Here is a 21,761-nt window from a genome sequence, read left to right as displayed (position 1 = left end):
CCTTGGGCTTCAAGCCTGCCTCCTCGGCCGCCTCGGCTCGAACATTCCCATTACACCATTTGCTGGCGTAACGGTGGCATCTTGGCGTCCATTGGGCAGCATCGCAAATCACACACAGCACTGTTCGCAAGCGAAGCGAAATGCAGAAATGGCGAACAAACACGCATGAGTGCAAAAAGATGCAAAGATGCTTGTGGGCGCATGTGACTGGTCATGTGGTTTGGTTCCCTGCGAAGTGTTGCCAGCTTTTCCCTGGAACACCCATGGTTTGTCAACAAATCGTTTCTATTGTATGCAAACAAAACTTCAGGGTGTATCGCAAGATAAATTCCTCTTTTTTCCATAGAGCGTCGTTAGCTCTCTGTCAAAGGTTTGAAATGCTGCTTTCGAGACCTTGTTTCCCAAGCAGTTCGCATAATGCCGTGCGATGGTGATTTTTAAACACACTCCGTAGTTTCATGAACGTCGCGGCACGTCTCAAAAATGTCCGGCTCCGAGAGCGGCGCACGCATGTTAAGAGATAACAGTTCTCGGGACTCCACTGCCTCTGCGGTTGATGTTATCGATGCGTCAAATAGCAGTGAATCCAAGGCCGACAACCTTTCGTCGGACCCCACAGATAAGTCGACTTTAAGATTCCGGGTGTAGGTCGACTCCAATTATAGGTCGACCCTTCAACTGTGGAAGGTCATTTTATGAAAAAAACGTCAACTTATAATCGGCAATATATGGTATGTAATGGGGTTCCTTTCCTACGTGACTGTATAGGGCCATTTTGCAAAGCAGTTTCAAGCACCGGCATGGCTCTGTGGTAGAATACTGAGCTCCCACGCAGAGGGCCCAGGTTCGAACCCCGTTCCGTCCTGGAAAGCTTTTCTTATTTCTTTTTTCTTTCTTATTTTGCGCGATAGCGGTTACGGTCACTGGCGGTGGCAGCGGTGGACAGCTACGGTGCCAAAAACGGCCGTCGTTCTGATCACATAACAGCTTTTGCTGCCAAATAAAAGGAGAGGCACAAGAGGGTGTCAAGCGAAAGGGCAGACGTGGCATGCGGACTATGAACTTCGGCACACAATGCCTTTTGAAGCTTGCAGAGATGCAGTGATTCCACTCCTGCACCAACTGCGCCAAAGTGCGCCAAATTGTATTTACTGCGCCATCCTGATAATATTGACAAAAATTGCGCCAAACTGCGCCAAAGTCTCGGGTTTGGTGGCATCTATCACCGACAATCGCACCGCCGGCGCGTCAAAACATGTGCAGCTTGATCTTGGGGCTGCCAAAGTCGCAACCATGGACCAAGAGTTATTCCGCTGAATAGATAGCGCTCGCGCGTGCGTCCCGAGTAAGCCATGATGCCATGCACGGTGCCGACGCAGCTTCTGTTCTGCAAGTCGGCTCGACAGCAAAACGCGCTCTCCGCAGAGGCTCGTGACGTCTAGGCCTATTGGTAGCGAGATAGTGCGACGGCAATTCATCGGCGAACGTCGTCTGTTCCAAAAACGCTGCTGATAGCTCGTTTCAAGCGTCGTACGGCACCGCTTGAAAGCAATGTTCAGTAATGACTACATGCGTGCCGCTAAAATGTCTGTCACTTCTGTTTCTGGACATCGTGGAATGAAATCTGAGATCACTAGAAGTAGATATGGAACAATATCGAATTTTCCGTGCTTCGCGTTTATGGAAGAGCACGCGAACGGTGGGAACGCGTTCACACTTTTCCTCGGATGTACTTTATCCATTGATCTTCATTAGGAAGAGCTTTTTTGTAATTGCTTATACGAGCACGTCCGAGTTTAATCACTCTGCGGTAAATACCCCCTAAAAGGCCCTGCCCTTTCGAGCTCACGTGCTAAGGTTCCAATTCGAATTTTTTGCTTGCTTTTTAAAAATGTCATCTCATTAATAAAAGCATATCTCCTGGTCGGAGCAGCCGCAAATGCGCAGCTGTCAGTAGCGGGCCCGTCGCTGACGGCCCACAGTGAAGGGGCTATGCCACGTTACACGTCCACCCCTCGCGTTCGAGGGTCAATAGCTGACGGTTAAAAAAACTCAGTTTCGCTTAAGGGCGAAGCAACGAAGGCGATACCAACAAATTGTATTGTTAAACGAAGTAAGGCTAGCAGCTAACTCTTTTGGATCCGATCTTGCGTAACTAAACAAAACGCTGGTTTAAGGAAAAATGGCCGCTCCAGGAACCGAAGCGTTTACGTGCTCTTAGTTCTCTAAACGCAAAGTAAGCGTTTAGAGCACAGCAAATTTACGAGCCGTCTCCTGATGCCTCGAGATAGCGCGCGCGCAAGCGGCTGCGCCCTTCGAACGATGCGGTCCCCCCCCCCCCCTCCGCTCCCCTGGTGTCCCTTCATGTTCCTTACGAAAGACGGGCGGGGCGTTTCCTCTCTGTTTGATGAGCAATCGACGGCAGGCCCGCATGCGGGAAGATGTTATCTCATGCGCTCTCCGTGCGACGGAGACAGACGGCCGGCTAGTTTAATCTCCGCTTCGGCCGCGTTCGTCGCCAGCGCTCGCGAGCTCTTACCCGCGGCTAGAATGAGCATGGTGATGTTATTAATTTGGGCTTTATACGGAAAATTACGGCAACGGTGACGGCAAAAATCCGCCGAGAGTGTCCATATAATTGCTATCACAATAAATTCTTTTTTAAAAATTGAGGAGCTGTGAAATGGATGATAAGCGAAGTTGCTTCGCGTATGGCACAGAGGTGACATGGTGGAGGACAGTTTGGTATGTAAAACCAGGTTGTTAACGGCCAGGCTGTTAACGTTCAATCCGCAATTTAATGCGAAAGCCTTAGATGCTTTATCAAACACAAAAATTGACCGTCGGCGGCGTTCGATTGATGCAAAAAATAATCATCATGTGATGTCGTCATCATCACGTCATAGATCGTCAAAACTTGTGACGTCATCATGGCGTCATATATCGTGATGTTACGTGATGACGTCATCACATGACATCGTCGCTTTACACTGCTTCCGTGATCGGTGCGCCGATCATGGAGCCAGCGCAAAACCAGGTGAGGTGCAGAAAGCTTGCAGAGAGGGAGGGGGAGGATCAACACATCGATCGAGAAGAAAAAGAACCTGGCTTTCACCTTGGAGTAGTCTTAGGGGAATGCATTAGGGACAGTGTGACTCTGGCATTGAGGCACTGTTGTACGTCACGGCGTTTGTCTACCACGTCTTCTGATAACCAGACGTGTTTAGAGTGTTATTTCATAAATTGCAATTTTATTGATCCGGTAGGTTGTTTATTTGCTAGTGTCGAAAATATTCGCCGAAGAGGTTAATTCAGAACAGTCAACTGCATGAGCACTCATATTTTCATTAGCGAGTGAAGTATGGAATTCTCATAGATGATTTTTTCCATCAGGTTTGCAATGAATCGAAATATTTCTAGCCTTCATAAGAGCCCCATAATAATATTCAGGTGCTTGAATGTTAATGCAATATGCTTCTGTAGTACACTCCAGGATGTAAAATTTGCTGCTCCAGAGTGCTCCCAGATACAGAATTATCTGCTCCAAAGTGCTCCAAGATGAAAACTTTTGCTGCTCCAAAGTGCTCCAAAACGGAAATTTTGCTGCTCCAAAAATTGCTCCAAATCAGAAGTCCTCGGTAGCATCACTGGAGATGCCTTTTGGGGCCTTTGGAGTCTCGTGTGGCGGCAGGGATTTTCCGCGGATGTGCGCAGGAACGTCTGTGGCGCTGATTTTGAATACAGTCACCGACTGTTTATTTGGACGCTGAAAATTCGGACATGCTCATTTATTCGGACACGTTCGTGACACCGCCACTCGTCCCATTGAAGTAATGTAAACTGGCGACTGAAAATTCGGATGCTCCACGGTACACCATTCGATTTTTCGAACTCCGACCAGCTCACCGAGTGTGATGTTGAACACCAGACAAGCTGTCAGCGATGTTGACAATATTTTTGCTATGTTGTCAGCACTGAAATGTTGCACTTGCTATAGCTGGAGGTCGTGCCAGTGTCAAAATCCACGCAGAAATCACAATTGCCGATCTCGAAGGCTATGTTTGTTGGCTACACGTAACAGTTGCTTTTCGGCTTTAGCTAGTCAAGTATCCATTGAATGGCTACCACGGCCGAACAGCAGGCCAAGCCAAGCCAAGCTCGGAGCCAGCTCAGTGCGGCACTTGAGGTGCGGTGCGTGTGAGTACGATGCGGATCCTAAGTCAGACGAAGAGAGAACGAGCGCTGCAACAACTATCCCAACGTCATTTCCTTGTGGCGATTGAGGGTTTGTGTTGTCAGATGTTTCTGTGGCTAGGCCTGATTTGTGTCCCACGCTCCCTTGTTTGTTGGTGGGCGTGCGAGGCCTGATCTGCTGAAATGGCTCCAATGCCTCCCGTTTCGTGTGCGCCGTTAGAACTAAAGAAACATGGCAACTACAAGGCCCTGACGATGGCAAAAAAAGCAGCGATTATTTGCCAGGTGGAAGGCGGCCGACCTCAATCCAAAGTTGCTTGAGAGTTTTCGCCTAGTTGGGCGATGAGATCATCCGTCAGCTACTTGAACCAGCACATGTGGACAGTGACTGCAATGATGACACACCTCCCACACCACAGCCGTCAAATGTGGATTCAGCGTAGGCTGTTACATTGCTATTGCCGACCTACAGGAGTAGCCAAACATTGGCTGAAATGTACAGGCCGACTTGGTCGTGCGGAAGCATGCACATGTACGGATGCGCAATGACAAGTTTTTCCCGGCCACTGGGCTAATAAAGGTGCTTTTTTCTGGTGAATCCTTTTTTTCGGACACCCCCATTTGGACTTTTTGGCGGTTCCCACGAAGTCCAAATAAACGGTCAGCGACTGTACATGTACTTCTCTGCTTAATGGGACACTAAAGGCAAATAACAATTTATGTCAGAGTGAAAGTTCAGTGTATGGCAATGTCTAAAACAGCAATATTATCAACAGCAGTGCCCTACTTACCGAGAAATTAAGCTAAATGTATCACACGATGAGCGCCACGAGCGGCACACTTTGGAAATGATCCCGATGACGTGAGATAGTTCGACTACAATTAATCACTCGTAATTAAACTAGCTGCAATAAAAAAAGAACCTTCCGTGCATCAAGAGACGTATTAAAATGCTGCTTGTTCGTTTCTGTTTGATTCATGGAAAAAAGAACCTCTTTGGCGTTGCCATGGGGAACGCTGCGCGTGGTTCAAAGGTTCCGTTTTCGCCGAACTGCGCTTCGCCCGGCGCCCTGCTTCGCTCACGCGGTCGCGTCTCCGTGATAGTTTCGGTATCGCGTACTGCCACGTGTGTTTTGTGCGCTCGTGAAAGTCGCTCTGACAGAAAGTTCGACAAAATGCCGCATGCATGTGATGTTGCTGGATGCCCGAATGGCGCACACCGCCAGTGCACGCCGCCGCGCAGTAAAGGCGGGCAACGTTGGTCACGACAGCAGTGACGTGAGAAACACCGCTTTGAGGCGGGTGATTTGAAGTGTGCTAACGCGATGCGGACCACTAAAACGTGATTTTATTTCAAAATAAGCACTTCCTTGGCGCAAAAGTAGCACTACGAGGTTTCTGGACCGTTATTTCAACAATCAACGTCGACTTAATATTCGCCTTTAGTGTCCCTTTAAGCTATCACCGGAGCCTTACACACATTTTTATACCTAAATCATTGCTTTCATTGATCTGTAACACCAACAAGCAAATGTTGATCAATCATGCTCTCTTGCACGTGTGCAACGTGTGTGTGGAAAAATGCATACATCAGAATTTTGTTCTGCAAGTCTAGCTTTTGAATTTTGTTCTGAAAGTCTAGCTTTTATTTCACGTAAAGCTACTAAATTGAACGGTGAATAAGAACTGAGGTTGAAGAGCGCATTTGCATGCACTGGTCATTTTCAAACCAATGCGCAGTTCCGGTCTTGTTGATGCAACAAGTTCATGTCAATACTTTTGTTTTTCTTCATTTGGGTAAAATATTTTCACGTGGTCGTGACGTCGACGAACACAGCAGTCGGCGTTTGTAGGATGAAACTGTTTATTTGGCCGAACTTGTGGCCGGAAAATGAGAACTAGAACTACAGCAATGCACGCTGTACAATGATAGCGGCGAACAGGGCGTCGTCCGTCGATCAACTGACAAGCGATCAAGCGCGTCGGCTTTTATACAGGCGCTATCGAACTTTCCAGCAATATCGCTGGTGGCGGCGTTATCTCTAGACAAAACTGGAACATTCGCGTGCGGGGCGCAATCTTAACAAACCGATCTACTACAATCGCGACGCTTCTAGAACACTACTTCGCGGACAGCGTCGAGCGTTGATAACCGTCCCTGCCGGTCAAACCCGAATACATCAAAACAAGACAAGAAGGCGTGGCAATATACAGTCGATTAAAATGACTGTTACTTTGTTCTCGGTGTTGTCGCAGCTCCTTTGTTGCCTTAACTGTGCACGAAGCACTGGGACGTCATCGCTGAACGAAGATAAAAAACCACCTGCTAGCACCTGGATTGCTGGGATATGCGACTGATTTCGTTTTCACGCCCAGCAAAAGATGGCAGATCAAGCTTACGGGCTTGTCAATAGATGGCACTGTACTTTCTGAATATCCGCTATTGAGTTACAATGGAGAGCACTTGCTCATCTACTTTTGTTAGGTATTTACGTGCATTTCTTTTTTTTTATCTTTGAAACTGTTTAACCCCTTCAGGGTCGAATTTTTTCACGAAATCCAGTCCAAAAATGTGTAATTTTTTAATTGCTGAAATAAATTCTTTAGACGATTCTATTTAAGAAAAAAATTGTCTAAAATTTTTTATCGTGACCGTAAAGTGACCAAAAAATCGTTTTTGTTGTTATATACACATGGTTTATTCGTAGTAAAATCAAGCAAAATCCCCCCCAAAAAACTTAACAGTTTTTAATAAATAAAAATTATGCATTGTATTAAACATAGCTCACAGACATACAAAAATAAACGCGCCAGAGTACTATTCCGGTTAAAAATGTACGTGTTCTAACACTAAAATCTTTTCAGCGTGTGATAGTCTTTGAAGCATGGCTCGCCGCGCACGATTTTTAGATGTCGCTCCTTGAACAAAATGGCTAGGTGGGCTAGTTGGTAACGCATGATTAAAAACTTTGAGCGCGCAAAAGGACGTAGGACCAGAAGAAACACAAACCACAAGCGCTCACTCGCAACTCAATTGCGAGTGAGCGCTTGTGGTTTGTGTTTCTTCTGGTCGTACGTCCTTTTGCGCGCTCAAAGTTTTTAGTCGCTCCTTGATCGTCATCGGAATCTGAACTCGTCAAAAAATCCTCGTCTAACAAACTGAAATCCAATGAATCAGATTCTGATTTGGCACTTGGGGAATAGTCCGCATCGGAAGAATCGCTGCTCGACTCACCGGCAGCAGATTCCATAGCGTAAGCGAACTGTGTCAGTGAGCGCACGGAAGAAAATTCTATGGTTGTGCGCCCGTGTGGAAAGCAAAACGAGTGAAAAAGCTACAGTAATCCTTCGTCTTATCGCCAACAAGAGGTTGTTAGTTTTTCCGTGGCCACAAAACAGGAAACGCAATCACGGCGGCGTTGTTTGCGTAATTTAAGGCCGCACGGAAACAGATGTAATCACGCCCCGGGGAGCACTAAACTAAAGTAACAAGCGGTCACCCTTTGATGGATTAGAAACCAAACAGCCATCAGCTTAGCGGGCGCCAGAAGCGAAAACCACCCGAAGGACGAAACCGAAACCAGCCGGACCGCGTGCGCGCGATCTGATGGGCAACTGAAAGCCGCCGCGCCTCTTTGGAAAGCAAAAAAAAAAAAAAAAAGAAAGACTGAGAGACATCGGCGCATTAAAAAATTTCCACATATTCCCGAAGCGTGGCAGCACATTGCAAGCAAGAGAAATCATCAAGAAAGCGCGCGTTTGAAACCAACCAACCGCGCCGCGGGCGCGCTCAGTTGCGCAAGCCATAGCCGGCGCGCCGTTTTGCGAAGCATAAAAAAAGCAACAAGGGAGAGACATCGGCGCATGAAAAAAATTCCATGTATACCCGAAGCGTGGCAGCCCATGCAAAGGAAGAGAAATGATCGAAAAAGGCACGCATTTTAAACCAGCTGCACCGCGAACGCGCTCGGATGGGCGAGCGATAGCCGGCGCGCCGTTTTGGGAAGCGAAAAAAAAAATACAACGGAGAGACATTGACGCATGAAAAAAATTCCACGTACTCCCGAAGTGTGGCAGCACAGGCCAAGCAAGAGAAATGATCGAAAAAGGCGCGCGTTTTAAAAATAAACGCTGTGCCGTACATGTACGACGAAAACCCTTTGGTACCAGGGAGCTTCTGCCGTACATGTGCGGCGAAAACCCTCAAGGGGTTAAGCTTGCCGTTATTTTTGTGGCCCACGAGAAAACTATCATCATCATGAACCGGTATATGTGCCACAGAAATTGGGGAAATCCCACTACTCACCGCTGGTCCACAAAAAATGAAGAAGGCAACGATTAGTCCAAGAAATGGCTATCATCAGGGGTATGTGCCACAGTAATTGGGCAAATCTCACTACTCAGTACTGGTTTCACTTAGAGAGAGAGAGAAAGCTATAGAAAGAGAGAGAGAAATAATGGGAATAAAGGCATAAAAAGATAGAACGACAGAGAAAGATATAGAAGGAGAAAAAAGAGAGAAACAGAGAGAAAAAAGAAAATGGAAAGATCAAGAGAGAAATAAAGAGAAAGATATAGCAGAGAGAAAGAAAGGGAATAAAGGGAATTAAAGATAAAAAAAAAGCAAGAAAGAGAAGGAAAGAAATAGAGATACAAGAAACGAAGAGAAAGGGAAAAAAATAATGGGAACACCCAGCTGCGCTCATCCTTCTGGCTTGGCACAAGTAGTGTGAAGCTGCCGTACCAGGGAACGGGAATGGCAACGGCGGCTGCGAGAAGAGCACGAAGCGATGGAAGCCCTACGCCCACGACCACATGCCCATAGATCTACGAGAGGTGCGAACACTCGGTTCTGGAGTTTGGACATTCGTGTCGTGACTAACCTACCTAAAGCCTAGCAGCAACCTAGAAGCAACCATATTAGACTTCAGAATTATCCAGTTTCGCTGTTTCAATCCTTGCACGACTTAGTGCACGCTTCGCCATTTTTTTTTGTGTTTGTTAGCTGGGCCGAAAAAGTCCCGACAACAAGAACACCACCATTACACTACCATTGTCAATGTTGTCTGTGCAGTTATATACAGAACGGCTAAAATTAGCACTATGAAATGCTAGGCAATATAAATCAAATACATTGGAACCTCGTTAATGCCTACCTGCCAAGAACGCTGCATAACTACGCACTAAAGGGTAGTACGCATTAACACTTTCGTTACCGTGCCCATTCCCATAGATAGTATGTTATCAATGACTTCAAGATCAAGTTTTGGCACTCTCTGAGCGGTTCTGGACAGCTAACGCAATACAGAGCATAAAATAACATGTTTTTTATCAGTTTTTGTTTGCGAGTTTGTTTTTTCCACCGCGGGGAGATTTTTAAAGCTCGTTCGCAGTCAGGTAGGTGAGCGCTCGTTGTTTCAGACTTCGCGTCGACGCCGATCGCGGGTGCTCCACAGAAACGGTGAATTTCGACGGATTCCGATTAATATGAGCGGGAATTACTGGATGATGGTAGCAGCACAGACACTAAAGACGACTTCGATTCGCCAGGCGAAGTCGTACGGATGGCGAAAGTGCGTCAAACCTCCCCGGAACATCAGCAGCTATCTGCCGGTAAGTTTTGTCTTCTCCTCGGGTCGTTTTATCGCTGCTGCGCGTCGATGTAAATGTATCCGGTGCGTTCTAAACATAACAGCTCTTATCTGCAAGGTGTTAACTTCATTCGGGCGGGAGCATTTGGTGCCGGCTGCAGAAAGAGCGCAGTTCTCTTCGCGAAGACAGCGCGGAGCGGACTTTGACCCAACGCTCCGGTGTGCTGCGTGGCGGCGTCTTCATGTTGTTTTTTACCGCAGAAGTCGTCAGAGAGACATGCAACCACACAGATAAGTATGCGTGGATGCATACTTTCGAAAAGCAAACATACAGTGAGAGGGACGGATCTATGGAGGGAGGTTACTGAAGAGAAGATGAGCAAGTTCGTCTCACTCCATGTGTACATGGTAATCGTTGAAGCCCCGCGCTTGCATTGGTGCTGGGGTCGACGACACGTATTTCCGGGCCTTCGTCTACCGTCAGTGATGCCATGGAAAAGGTTCAAGGCTTCTTGAGTGTCTCTGATCTGAAGAAGACGACCGTCGCATCCCACAAGAATCTTCACCACCTGTCTTCTCTATTGCAACACATGAACGATTTTTCTACGCTATCTTTTAACCCCGTCAGGACCTTTCAGTGAATGAGAAAATGGTGAAATGTGAAGGTCGGTATGGTATTCGGCAGTATATGGGCGAGAAAGAGGTCAAATGAGAGTACAATTATGGATTTTTGCAGATTTGGAACAGGCTACACTGTTCATTTCAACAAATACACAGGAAAATTGAAAAATACCAGAACTGCAAACTATGCTAGGAAAGCTGAACAGAAAAAAAAATTTTTTTCCCGAAACATGCGCAGCCAGCCTTTGTTTCAATGCGTCGAGAACCTGCATCGCGCGGAGGCATGATAGGCACTAGTGCCTATATTCCTGTATTTATGTAAATAATCTTTGTACTTACAGAGCTTATATTTCCACTATTATTCTACGAGGGCGTTGCGTTCAAAACGTATATTTTGATTTTTTTCAATGTTTAACTTTTGCAGAGTAGCATTGATGTTTTTATGAATCTTTCTTTCTTTTTGATGCATTTTTCTTTGTTTGATAATTTTTTTATTTTATCAGAAATAAAAAAGTTGTTTGAAATTAATACTGTTGGAAAGACCAATTCTTCCTCTATCATTTGATACCCTACACTTTAGCATCAATTATAATTATTTGGCAGGGAAAAAATATTTCCTAGACTAGCCAAAAACAACTGATTTTTCCGCGGTCACGAAAGTGTTAACCACGAAGTAAAAATTTGCATCTCATCATGTACGCCATCGCCACCAGCAAAGAAATAAATACAGTGCCACAGCAAATATTGCCTAAAGTACCCACTGCAAAGCCTTTTCTTGTCTTTTTGCCAAAGTGGAGAAAATATTCTGGTACTCTTGCATGATTGTCCGATAGCGCATGTAGGCAACGCCAAGGAGCATTTTGGAACTATTACAGGGTCCGGCATAAGCAGTGACTGACATAGCGACAGAATGGACAGTGTCGGCTTTCCATGATATATGTATGTGCATCTGTACCGCGATCTGCTACTGAACAAAAACTGACACAGTTCCAGTGAAACGCGGTACGGCTGCGTGGAGCCGACAGTCTCCTGGCTAGTTGCGTGCAGTGCATTGTCTTCTCGGCTCACGCCGTCACTGCCGGGCCGCTTGCTGTACCGCACGCTCGCATTTGTTGTGGGAGTGTTCTTCGTACCCACTTCTCTCTAGTCTGTGCACAGATGCAGCGAGTACCTTGTTCGGTCAACACGGCGATGACAAACTTCCTGCAAATGATGCGCATTCCGCGACACTGTAGCGGTCCTGGCAGCGGACGGAAGCGCGTTTGGGTGGTCGCCCAATAAAAGCATGCAGTATGGTTACAACAGCGCTATGCTTGCTGTACCGTATGCGTGCGTTTAGCGTGATAGAGTCAATGCAAAGAGGTTTCTCGTCGCCTGCGGCCAGCAACGCTCAACTCCGCAACAGCGAGCTGCTTTCGTTTCTACAAAGCAGCACGCGCTTGAAGACGGCCCCACACAACGAGGCAGCAGCGATCGGCGGCCCGGCGCGTTCAGGTTGTCACTTATTTAAAGCGTGCAGTAGGCTTAAAGTAGTGCTGCGCTGCACATGCCCAAGCAGATATCTGAAGATACTTATTGTGATAAGGTTGTTGGCGATAAGTCATGCTGGCGTATTCGTCAGTGGCCGCCGCATCACCTTTGTTCTTTCCCGATGCTTACCTGCAAAGGCATCACCGCAATTGCACGGAAGTCGTAATTAGTGAACAACCGTTCTACGCACTTGACGTAAAGACTGAAAACCTTTGGCGGCACATTGTGGCGTTGGGAAGTTCAGCGGCGCAGTAAAATTTTATGGCACAAAAAGTTATTGCAGTACGCAGGGTTCGCACTAACCGGTAGGCGTAGTACGAAGCACTACGGCTTAAGCGGTCAACGAATGGATTAGGCTCTATGAGACACAGTTGGGGATTCATCGCAACTGCGTTTTAACCCTTAGAACGCTTAAAGCGGGTACGTATTAACGAGGTTTGACTGTACGGCCTTTTTATGCATACGTGCGAACAATGTTTGACGTTTATTTGGAATACTACTTTGTGGAATGATTCAAGGCTATTTAGGAAATTTGGAGTGTTTAGGAAGGAGTGTTTACGCACGCTTTTGCTAGATGGCACCACCACATCCACTTACCGTATTTACTCGATTCTACCGTGCCCTCGATTGTAACGCGCACCCGTTTTCCGCGACCAAAAAAAAAAAAAAGTAATACATCGATTGTAACGCGCACCCATTTTTGTGAGAGAAAAGAACAAAAAAAGTCTGTAGGAGTCAAACTTCGCACATTCGGAAGAACAAGTATTTGGGTTTTAAAGAACTAAAGTTTCAAAAAAGTAAAACACAGTCAAAAAGCGGGCCTTGCCGCTAAAACTGTCGCCACTACGGCGGCGATACGAGTCGCGTAATGGATCAGTCCTCGTCGCTGTCGGACAACTCCTTGTCGCTGTCAACGCTCCTCGATTTCGGGAAACCGGCCCTGCTTTGGTCCGCTGAAACCTTTTCGTGAAGCTTTGCTGTAAAAAATCTGCTTCTGTTTGTGCCAGTCTCGCACGCACGTTTCGGGAACTTCGAACTATATCCGAACGACCGCGATGCGGCCCGATTTCCGTCCGTCTCTCTGCACATGTAATAGCTATTCTTTTAAATGCGGCATCGTGGTACACTCGTCGAGTACTTGGAGTCGGCACTTCCATGCCGTCGATGCGAACGCAGAACGGGATGACAATCTCCTCAGCACAGTGCACACGTACGAACTGAAAAAATGGCAGAAATCGTAGGAGGCGGCCATTTTGAAATGTCGATGGCAATACGATAACCGAATTATTTTTTTTTTTCAGTACTCGATTCTAACGCGCATGCGATTTTTGGACTCGTTTTTCCGGAAAAAAGGTGCGCGTTAGATTCGAGTAAATACGGTAAGTTCGCGGTCGCGGTTGTTTGCACATCTTGTTAATTGCAGTGCATCTTTGTCTGCGCTTTCTGTTGACACATGCTTACAACTCTACTTTAAGTGACCTTACTTTCAATTCCTCAGATGAAAACTGAATGCTACCGCGAAGCCTAGCAAGCGTTTCAGGAGCTGGTAATTATAGAGAACTATAGTGGTAACGTTCACGGGGTAATGTAATGGCAGCTATGGTGGCGCCCTTGTGGTCAAAAATCCTAATGCATAGGCCCTATGGGGAGCTATTCTTCTAGAGTCTGTGCTAACTCTATGGCAGTGGTGGTGCTGCAGTATGAAGTCACCTATCATATATACGAAACTGGGATGTGCGCGTCAGAGCACTGGACCTACAAATTCGGTTTCGTGTTCTAGACCAACACATTAAAACCAACAACCATTCACGGTTCGTGCATCGACTCGCCTTTGGCAAAGAATGTGTCCTGTGTAAAGATTGAAATTGTCACTGTGTATCATGTTGTCACGTGGTCGTGATGTCGACAAAGACAACAGCCAGCGTGCTCAAGATGAAACTCTTTATTGGGCCGAACTTGTGGCCGGGAAATGAAACTCAAAACTACAGCAACACACGCTGTACACTGATAGCGGCGAACTGCGCGTCGGTCGTCGATAATCTGCTCATGGCTGGGACGCACCGTGTTTTATGCATCACGCATCGAACTTTCCAGTCTTATCACCGGTGGTCGCGCAAGCTCTGGAATAATCTAGACTATTCGCGTCCTGCACGCAATCTTAACAAATAGATCTACTACAATCGCGAAGCTTCTCGAACACTGCGGCACGGTCAGCGTCGAGTGTTGCTAACCGTCCTTGCTGGTCAAACCCGAATACATCAAAATAAAACAAGCGGGCGTGGCAATATTTATCATAAAGAAGTGATCACCATCATTTCAGAAAAAAATAAATATGTCAGAATCAATAGAATCGACTGTAAAGAAAAAGAAGCCTGTTTTCACCTTCGAGTCATCTTAGGACAATGCCTGAGAACGTCCGTGTGACTTTAGCATTGATGCATTGTTGCGTGTCGCGGCGTGATTCTGCCACTTCTGGTGATTTAAACTGCAACATTTTATTTGAATCAACACCACAGATATGTAGCAGGAGCACCGCACTTTGATAACCGCATAGTTCTATTTAGAGTGTTATTTCATATTGTACACTTTTATTGATCCAGTATTCTGTTTATCTGCTTGGGTCGAAAAAATAGCTGACGAGGTTATTCCACAAGACCCAAGTGCATGATGCCCTTACTTTTGCATTATTGAGTTAAATAATGAGCCCTCCGGGGAGCATTCTTTTCATGCGATTTGCAACGAATCGAGGTATGAATCTGGCCCTTCATAAGAGCCCCATAATATTCAGGTGTGTGAATGTAAGTGCAACTTGCTTCGTCAGTGTATGGATCCAGAATGTGAATTTTGCTGCTCCAGGGTGCTCCCAGATGCAAAATAACCTGCTCCAAAGTGACCCAAAATAGAAATTTCTGATGCTCCAAAGAGCTCCAAAATGAAAATTTTGCTGCTCAGAAAATTGTGACAAATCAGAAGTCCACAGGAGCATTACTGCTAAGAGAGTAGACTTAGCTAGCACCATTGTTTCACAAGGGAAGGAACTTTGCGTTCACAATGAATTAAGATGCAGCCGGGCTATTGTGCTCACTGCATGCACTTCTTCCCTGCTCGTGTGCCCTGTGGCTGACAGGTGCTGCGCTCCTCCCCTTCCGCACGCTTTCCCCTTGAGATGCCTTCACCTGATTGGTTGGTCTCGGTTGTGCCTGATCAGCTTACAAATCAGCCTTCTCCACTAAAGCTCCAGGCTGCCTCATGGTCCAGCTTGGCTACGCCATTGTAGCTCACAGCTCCACTCATTCCTTTTCCCACCCGCAGTGTCGGTTCTGTTCTTTTCCTTCCTTTGCCGCTTTAGTTCTGTCATGCTATATCAGTCTTCTTTCCCATCTCATTCCGTACCTTACTTTGATAGCTTATCAAGTGCAGTGTTTTGCAGTCTGCATTTTCACCTACTTGAAAGTAAGCATTGTGTGTATTCAATAATTCTGTGCCATCTGACGGGACTGTCATCTGACGATTATGGTACTAGTAGTGGTTTGCAAAAAACGATATAGAACATTAGCCAACACAGTGTGTATATATGGATGAACAGGCCTTCCAAGACGACGATATGTGATTGCACTGAACCTCTTGGAGCTAGGAAAGAATATGTTTATCTAGGCTGTTGCTCACCAAGGACTCTGATCACATTCTACTTACATTGCAGCATCTGCTTGGAGGTCAATGAAGAATCTTGAAGAACTACACAACCAGCAATGGAATGGGAAATGTTAGTCGTAATACTGGGCACTCTGTTTGTGGGGAGAGTTGTTTGTGGGGAGAGTTGTTCTTTGAACTTTGAAAAATGGGTGCCGAGGGAAGAAAAGCACGGTTAACAACTATAAAAGAGGTTGTGTAATCAACTGAAGACCTGTGTAGGCGTAACTTAGGGTCCACGGCAACAAGACAGAGGTGCTGTCATACGTACAGTACAGGAGAACCTCGTGAGTTGCATCAAACGTGGAACTACCACTGTTGCATGTGGTATTAAGATTGCTATGTTTTGTACGATGATGTCTCGCGGGGCTTGAGTTGCAACGTATTTGTGCTGTTGCAGGTGGCATGCAAGTATGTGTCAGACCCTGTGCTCTTCCCACGGGAGGACGTTGGCCTGGTGAAGTTTGACTTTCGCTACGTCGTTGTCCTGCTAGGTGTGAGGCCCCTGCGTCTCTATGCCTACCGCCATTTTTGGCTTCGCTTTGCCAACAAGTGAGTGAACGAAATTTAAAAATTTCGACTCTTCATTTTACGAGTGCTCAGCTGCGTTTTATGAAAAGTGAAAACTTCACTGGAAACAAAATAGGATGTTTCGAAAGATGGAGAGGTTTAAATTTGCAATAGAATGTCAGCAATACAGTAGAGTCTCAGTCAACAAAGATCTCTAAACGGTACAACTGCCCCTAATATGAATGGTTTCATCCTTCGATTCTGCTCCTCTCTCAGCAAATGGAACTCCTCTTGAACGGAACTCGTTGTTTCTGGTCCTTTCAGGTTCCATTTAATGAGGGTCTACTGTAGTTTTGTTACTGGCATTGTCTGTTCATGCCAGCACAGTGGTCTGTATACCAGAGGAGTGCTTGCTATGGGGGAGGACATTCCAAGTTTCTGAAGGAGGCAAGATTGTCAGCAGTAATGCAGCTGTTGATGTAATAACAATGCATTGCTGGTAAGTTTGGACGGTTCCAAGTTTGCTGCTGCTTGTGTGCTGTGCACAAGGTGAGGGTGCCCTTTCTAAGGTGAATTGGAATGAGAGAACACTGGTGTTGCACAGTGACGAGTGAGAGCTGGCACCAACACTCAAGTCCAACACCAGAGGGGGAGGCGAAATGTCACCAATACAGTGAACCACTCAGCGCAGGAGCTATAGGGTTGTGTTACAGCCAAGGTGATCACATGTTGGCTGCTCTCACTGAAAGAATAAACCAGTCAAGAAGATGATGGACAAAGGAGAGAAGTGGTACACACAACGACTTTGTTTGGCATCTTCTTGACTGGTTTATTCTTTCAGCATTATGTACCAACTGTAGACCTTTGCGCCGGTCCGAAAATCACTGGCGGTGTTTCCACTTCTGGCGGCGGAGCGTGAACAGTGCGGGGTTCTTCGGATCGGCGGTGGCGTGGCGCGGGAGTGGGGCTGAGGCGGGGTGGTAGATTGGAAAGTTTGTGGGGAGAGTTGTTCTTTGAACTTTGAAAAAAATCTTTCACCAAAAGGGCGAGGCAGTGAATGCGATAGCAACATGTCGTAATGTTTACGAACTAAGGCTAGCAGCTAACTTTGTTTGATCCGATCTCGCGTGACTCTGCAAAGCGCTAGTGTATGGAAATACGGCCGCTCCCGGGAGATAAGCGGTTTTCGTGCAGTTTGTGGAATGACTAGTCGCAGCATGAAGCACTGAGATCAGAGCACACACTAGGGCATACGAGCCGTTTGCTTATGTCTGCCGAGATAGCGCGCACGCCAGTGCTTATGGCCACACCCTTAAAGTCAACGTTCACCTCGGCGTCGGCGGCGTCGGCGTCCTCCCAGAGACGATCATCCTCAGTGCCGTTCATGCAGTTTGAAATTCCAGTCACTTTGAAACTTTTCGCAACTGTTTCAAATGGCACGGCACGCCACGCATTCAAAATCCATGCACACACTTGTAGTGGTGCCCGCTTCAACCGTCCTGTAGGGGTCTTCTCATGATGGCCTCCAGCCACTCATTCCGAGTAGAATCGGCGAAATTCCGCTTTAAACGGATGATTAACGCAGATGTTGAGCAGCTGCAGCACACTCGTCAGTCCTCCAGGAATAACGGCCAAGTCCGGATGAGTTGTGGCTAGTCAGTTCTCGACGCGGTCCGTCAAGTGGCCCCTGAAACCGTTCAGAACAAGGTGGGCTTTCCGTTGTAACAGGCCTCCAGGTCTGTTTGCCCAGATGGTCTTTATCCAGTCTACGACGGAGTTCCTTGCACATCCAACTTGATCCAGTAATGCACGTGCTTCTCATCGGCGTCATATTTGCGTCCAGCTTGCCATGCTGCTCAGCATATTCAATCACTTGCAGTTGAATGCTGCAGTGAACGATCTCAAATGGCAGCCCATTGTCCCTCACCTGTGCTGGCTCAAACAGGGCTAACTACTACAGACGAAGTGACACCGACAAAATCGATCTGAAGAAATACTGCCAGCTACCCACACAATACCAACGATGCACCACACAAAGCAATAATGGCGCTCGTCGAGGTCGGTGGAAGCAGAAAAGCTGGCAGCTCCATCTAGCTGCAGTTGAACTAACTACACCTTTCTGGCGGGACTTCTTGAATTTTTTTTTCAAAATTCCCCTCCAAAGTTGAGGTGCGGCCCTTACATGAGTATATATACGGTAGGCATCACGACGACTCAAGTCCAGTTCCGCAGTGCTCTTTGATGCAGTGATGTGGACCACAAGACTGCCTCGTTGCGGAGCTTGAACTTAGGCCAGACAAAAAGGAGCAATGCGTTGCAATGGAAGGATCCAGCAATCCAAGTAGAAATGAGCTGCTATTACACAGCTGTAAGATGGCATTAGCAAAATGTAGGCTGGTTTCGTTTTTGAAGGAGTGACTTTCGAGTCGAAATTGTTGTATGCTGAAACTGAGTTTGCTTCATGCTGTTTCATTTGTATCGCATATTTGTTGCATGAGTTCTAAGTGTTCTTTTTAAAATGGTGTTTGCGTATATGCCGGCCTTTTCTCATTGTCTTCTTCGGTTCACCAAGAAAATGTGACAGTATTTTTGTGTCACGTTGACGCATCCTACAAACATTTCTGCTTACGCTTGGAAGTCCTCATCATTGCTACTGTTGCCGTCGAGCTGACCTGCAACTTGACTTTGAGGTTGAACTCCAGCAGGTATCTCTGCGGTCATTGTCTTACGTCTCAGGTATTTCAGAAAGGTGGGATAGCTTTGCTTCCGTCGTCCCCAATGCATCCGACAACAAGCAAGATTGACTAATCTGCCTAGATCTGATGCAGAATCATTGCCAAACTCACTCGTATCATTGTCATCAAAACCACTTGGGCGAAAACACGAGAGCAAAACCACCAACTTCACTTTGCCACTGCCACTGCCAGTGCACTTGCCGGCTGAAGCAAGATAAACACAAATTAAGCTTTTAGTTTGGTGAAATTGTGCACAGAAAACCAGGGGCCGTGTTCTGAAATGATCGCAAAAGGCGACAATCGCCAAGCTGGTGCATTTGGTGCGTGCTGATTGGTTATTGAGCAAAACCGGAAAAGTGAAGGCACCATCTAGTAGGTGCTCCTGACATGCCCGGAATAAATAAACACACCTTATCACCGTCGCTTGGTGGTGAAGTCTAGCGTTTTAGTGGCATAGACAGTAGCTTCTAGTATTCAATCCTTAGGGGATGTACACAGCATTTTTTACGCGAAAGCTTTCAGCGAGCATTACCTTGGTGTGTTTGCAGTAGTCGTTCTTTTGGCAGCACACGTTCTTTTGTGGTTTGAATGTTCCAGGAACATGAACCATGCATTGCTCACATGGTTTATCGTGTGCCAGCAACATGTTGAGATGTTGAGACTATGTAACTGTGGCATCACAGTACAGCTGAACTGACTATGCCGTGGTAAACTCTCCACAAAAATAAATTTCGCATAAAGTTGCATTCTTTAAATATTATACTGTGCTGTAAACAATTGCACAAGAAACTTGGGAAGCATTTTCAACACATCTTTTATTTCAAGTAGCCCCAGCCAAGCCTGGCCACTGCATAGAAGCCAGCACAGGCTCGAAAACGCCACGCTCGGGTTGCTCTGTGCTCATACAGTGTGTTAACTCCTTTCTTTTTAGACATTTGTAACACCAACGACCAGTGCAACAATGACGCCACGGCCAAGTGGTTGATTCAGTTATTGAACACATCAGATTGTACGTCACGAAAGGAGGTATTGTCGCCTCTCGTGATCGTTTCAGAAGTTGCACTCTCTGTGCAAATAAGGAACACCCGCAGTGCAGTGATAATGGTCGTCAGTGTTCAGTAATCTGATCGTCGGTGGAATTTAGCTCCATATGAAGCGATGTTTGCCAAAGCATCTAGCTTGTGAGATGCTGCATGCACATTGTTTGTGGAAGAGAGACAGTTTGTGCTACCATGCTTACGGGTTGCTTTGAAGGCAAAAATCGGCATTGGTGAGTTCAGCAGTACCCCACTGATACATTCCCATTTGATACAATTTCTCAGTCTCATTGTTTGCTGCTGTCTTTTCCACTGCTACGTGCTGCCATTTTGGTTTTGTTTGAAAGCCTAAACTTTTGCATTCCCGTTCTGGCCCCCTTTGCCTCTGATGATTTCACAGAAAAAAGTGCAAATACAAAGAAAAAAGTCTGCAGCAATAACTAGTGCACTAACACTTCCAGCCACATTCTCCAGAAACATTGTTGATTCTACCATTTGCAGTGATTCCACTTATGCGCCAACTGCGCCAAAGTGCGCCAAATTGTATTTACTGCGCCATCCTGATAATATCGACGAAAATTGCGCCAAACTGCGCCAGAGTCTCGGGTTTGGGGGCGTCTATCACCGGCAATCGCACGGCCGGCGCGTCAGAACATGTGCAGCTTGATCTTGGGGCTGCGAAAGTCGCAACCATGGACCAAGAATTATTCCGCTGAATAAATAGCGCTCGCACGTGCGTCCCGAATAAGCCACGATGCCATGCACGGTGCCGACGCAGCTTCTGTTCTGCAAGTCGGCTCGACAGCAAAACGCGCTCTCCGCAGAGGCTCGTGACGTCTAGGCCTCTTGGTAGCGAGAAAGTGCGACGGCGATTCATCGGCAGACGTCGTCTGTTCCAGAAACGCTGCTGATAGCTCGTTTCAAGCGTCGCACGGCACGTAAGGAAAGCAATGTTCAGTAATAACTACATGTGTGCTGCTAAAATGTCTGTCCCTTCTGTTTCCGGACATCGCGGAATGAAATCTGGGATCACTAGCAGTATATATATGGAACAATATCGAATTTTCACGCTTCGCGTTTATGGAAGAGCACGCGAACGGTGGAAACGCGTTCACACTTTTTCTCAGATATACTTTATACATGGATCTTCATTCGGAAGAGCTTTTTCGTAATTGCTTATCCCATCACGTCCGAGTTTAATCACTCTGCGGTAAATATCCACTAAAAGGCCCTGCCCTTTCGAGCTCACGTGCTAGGGTTTCAATTCGAATTTTTTTGCTTGCTTTTTAAAAATGTCATCGCAATAATAAAAGCATATATCCTGGTCGGAGCAGCCGCAAATACGCAGCTGTCAGTAGCGGGCCAGTCGCTGACGGCCCACAGTGAAGCGGCTACCCCATGTTACACGTCCGCCCCTTGCTTTCGGGGGTCAGTAGCTGACGGGTAAAAAAACTCAGTTTCGCTTAAGGGCGAAGCAATGAATGCGATACCAACAAATTGTATTGTTAAACGAAGTAACGCTAGCAGTTAGCACTTTTGGATTCGATCTCACGTAACTCAAGAAAACGCTGGTTTAAGGGAATATGGCCGCTCCAGGAACCGAAGCGTTTTCTTGCTCTGAGTTCTCTAAACACGAAGTAAGCGTTGAGAGCACAGCAAGTTTACGAGCCGTCTCCTGATGCCTCGAGATGGCGCGCGCGCAAGCGACTGCGCCCTTGGAACGATGCGGTCCCCCCCCCCCCGTTCCCCTGGCGTCCTTTCATGCTCCTTACGAAAGACGGGCGGGGCGTTTCCTCTCTGTTTGATGAGCAATCGACGGCAGGCCCACACACGGGAAGATGTTATCTCATGCG

General features: G+C 46.7%; 1 protein-coding gene across 3 annotated transcripts in view; it reads left to right on the top strand.

The window, feature by feature from the left end:
• LOC119402446 (tubulin--tyrosine ligase-like protein 12) overlaps nucleotides 1–21,761 on the top strand; it is a 301,835-nt gene that overhangs the window by 167,152 nt on the left and 112,922 nt on the right. For all 3 annotated transcript variants that reach the window (XM_049418643.1, XM_049418642.1, XM_037669599.2), the window contains one exon: nucleotides 16,027–16,178. In XM_049418643.1, coding sequence (XP_049274600.1) covers nucleotides 16,027–16,178 — 152 coding nt within the window. The remainder of the gene's footprint in view (nucleotides 1–16,026; nucleotides 16,179–21,761) is intronic.

Source organism: Rhipicephalus sanguineus, chromosome 8 (assembly GCF_013339695.2).
Source record: "Rhipicephalus sanguineus isolate Rsan-2018 chromosome 8, BIME_Rsan_1.4, whole genome shotgun sequence".
NCBI classification, from domain to species: Eukaryota; Metazoa; Arthropoda; class Arachnida; order Ixodida; family Ixodidae; genus Rhipicephalus; species Rhipicephalus sanguineus.
This window is presented reverse-complemented; position numbering and strand designations above follow the sequence as displayed.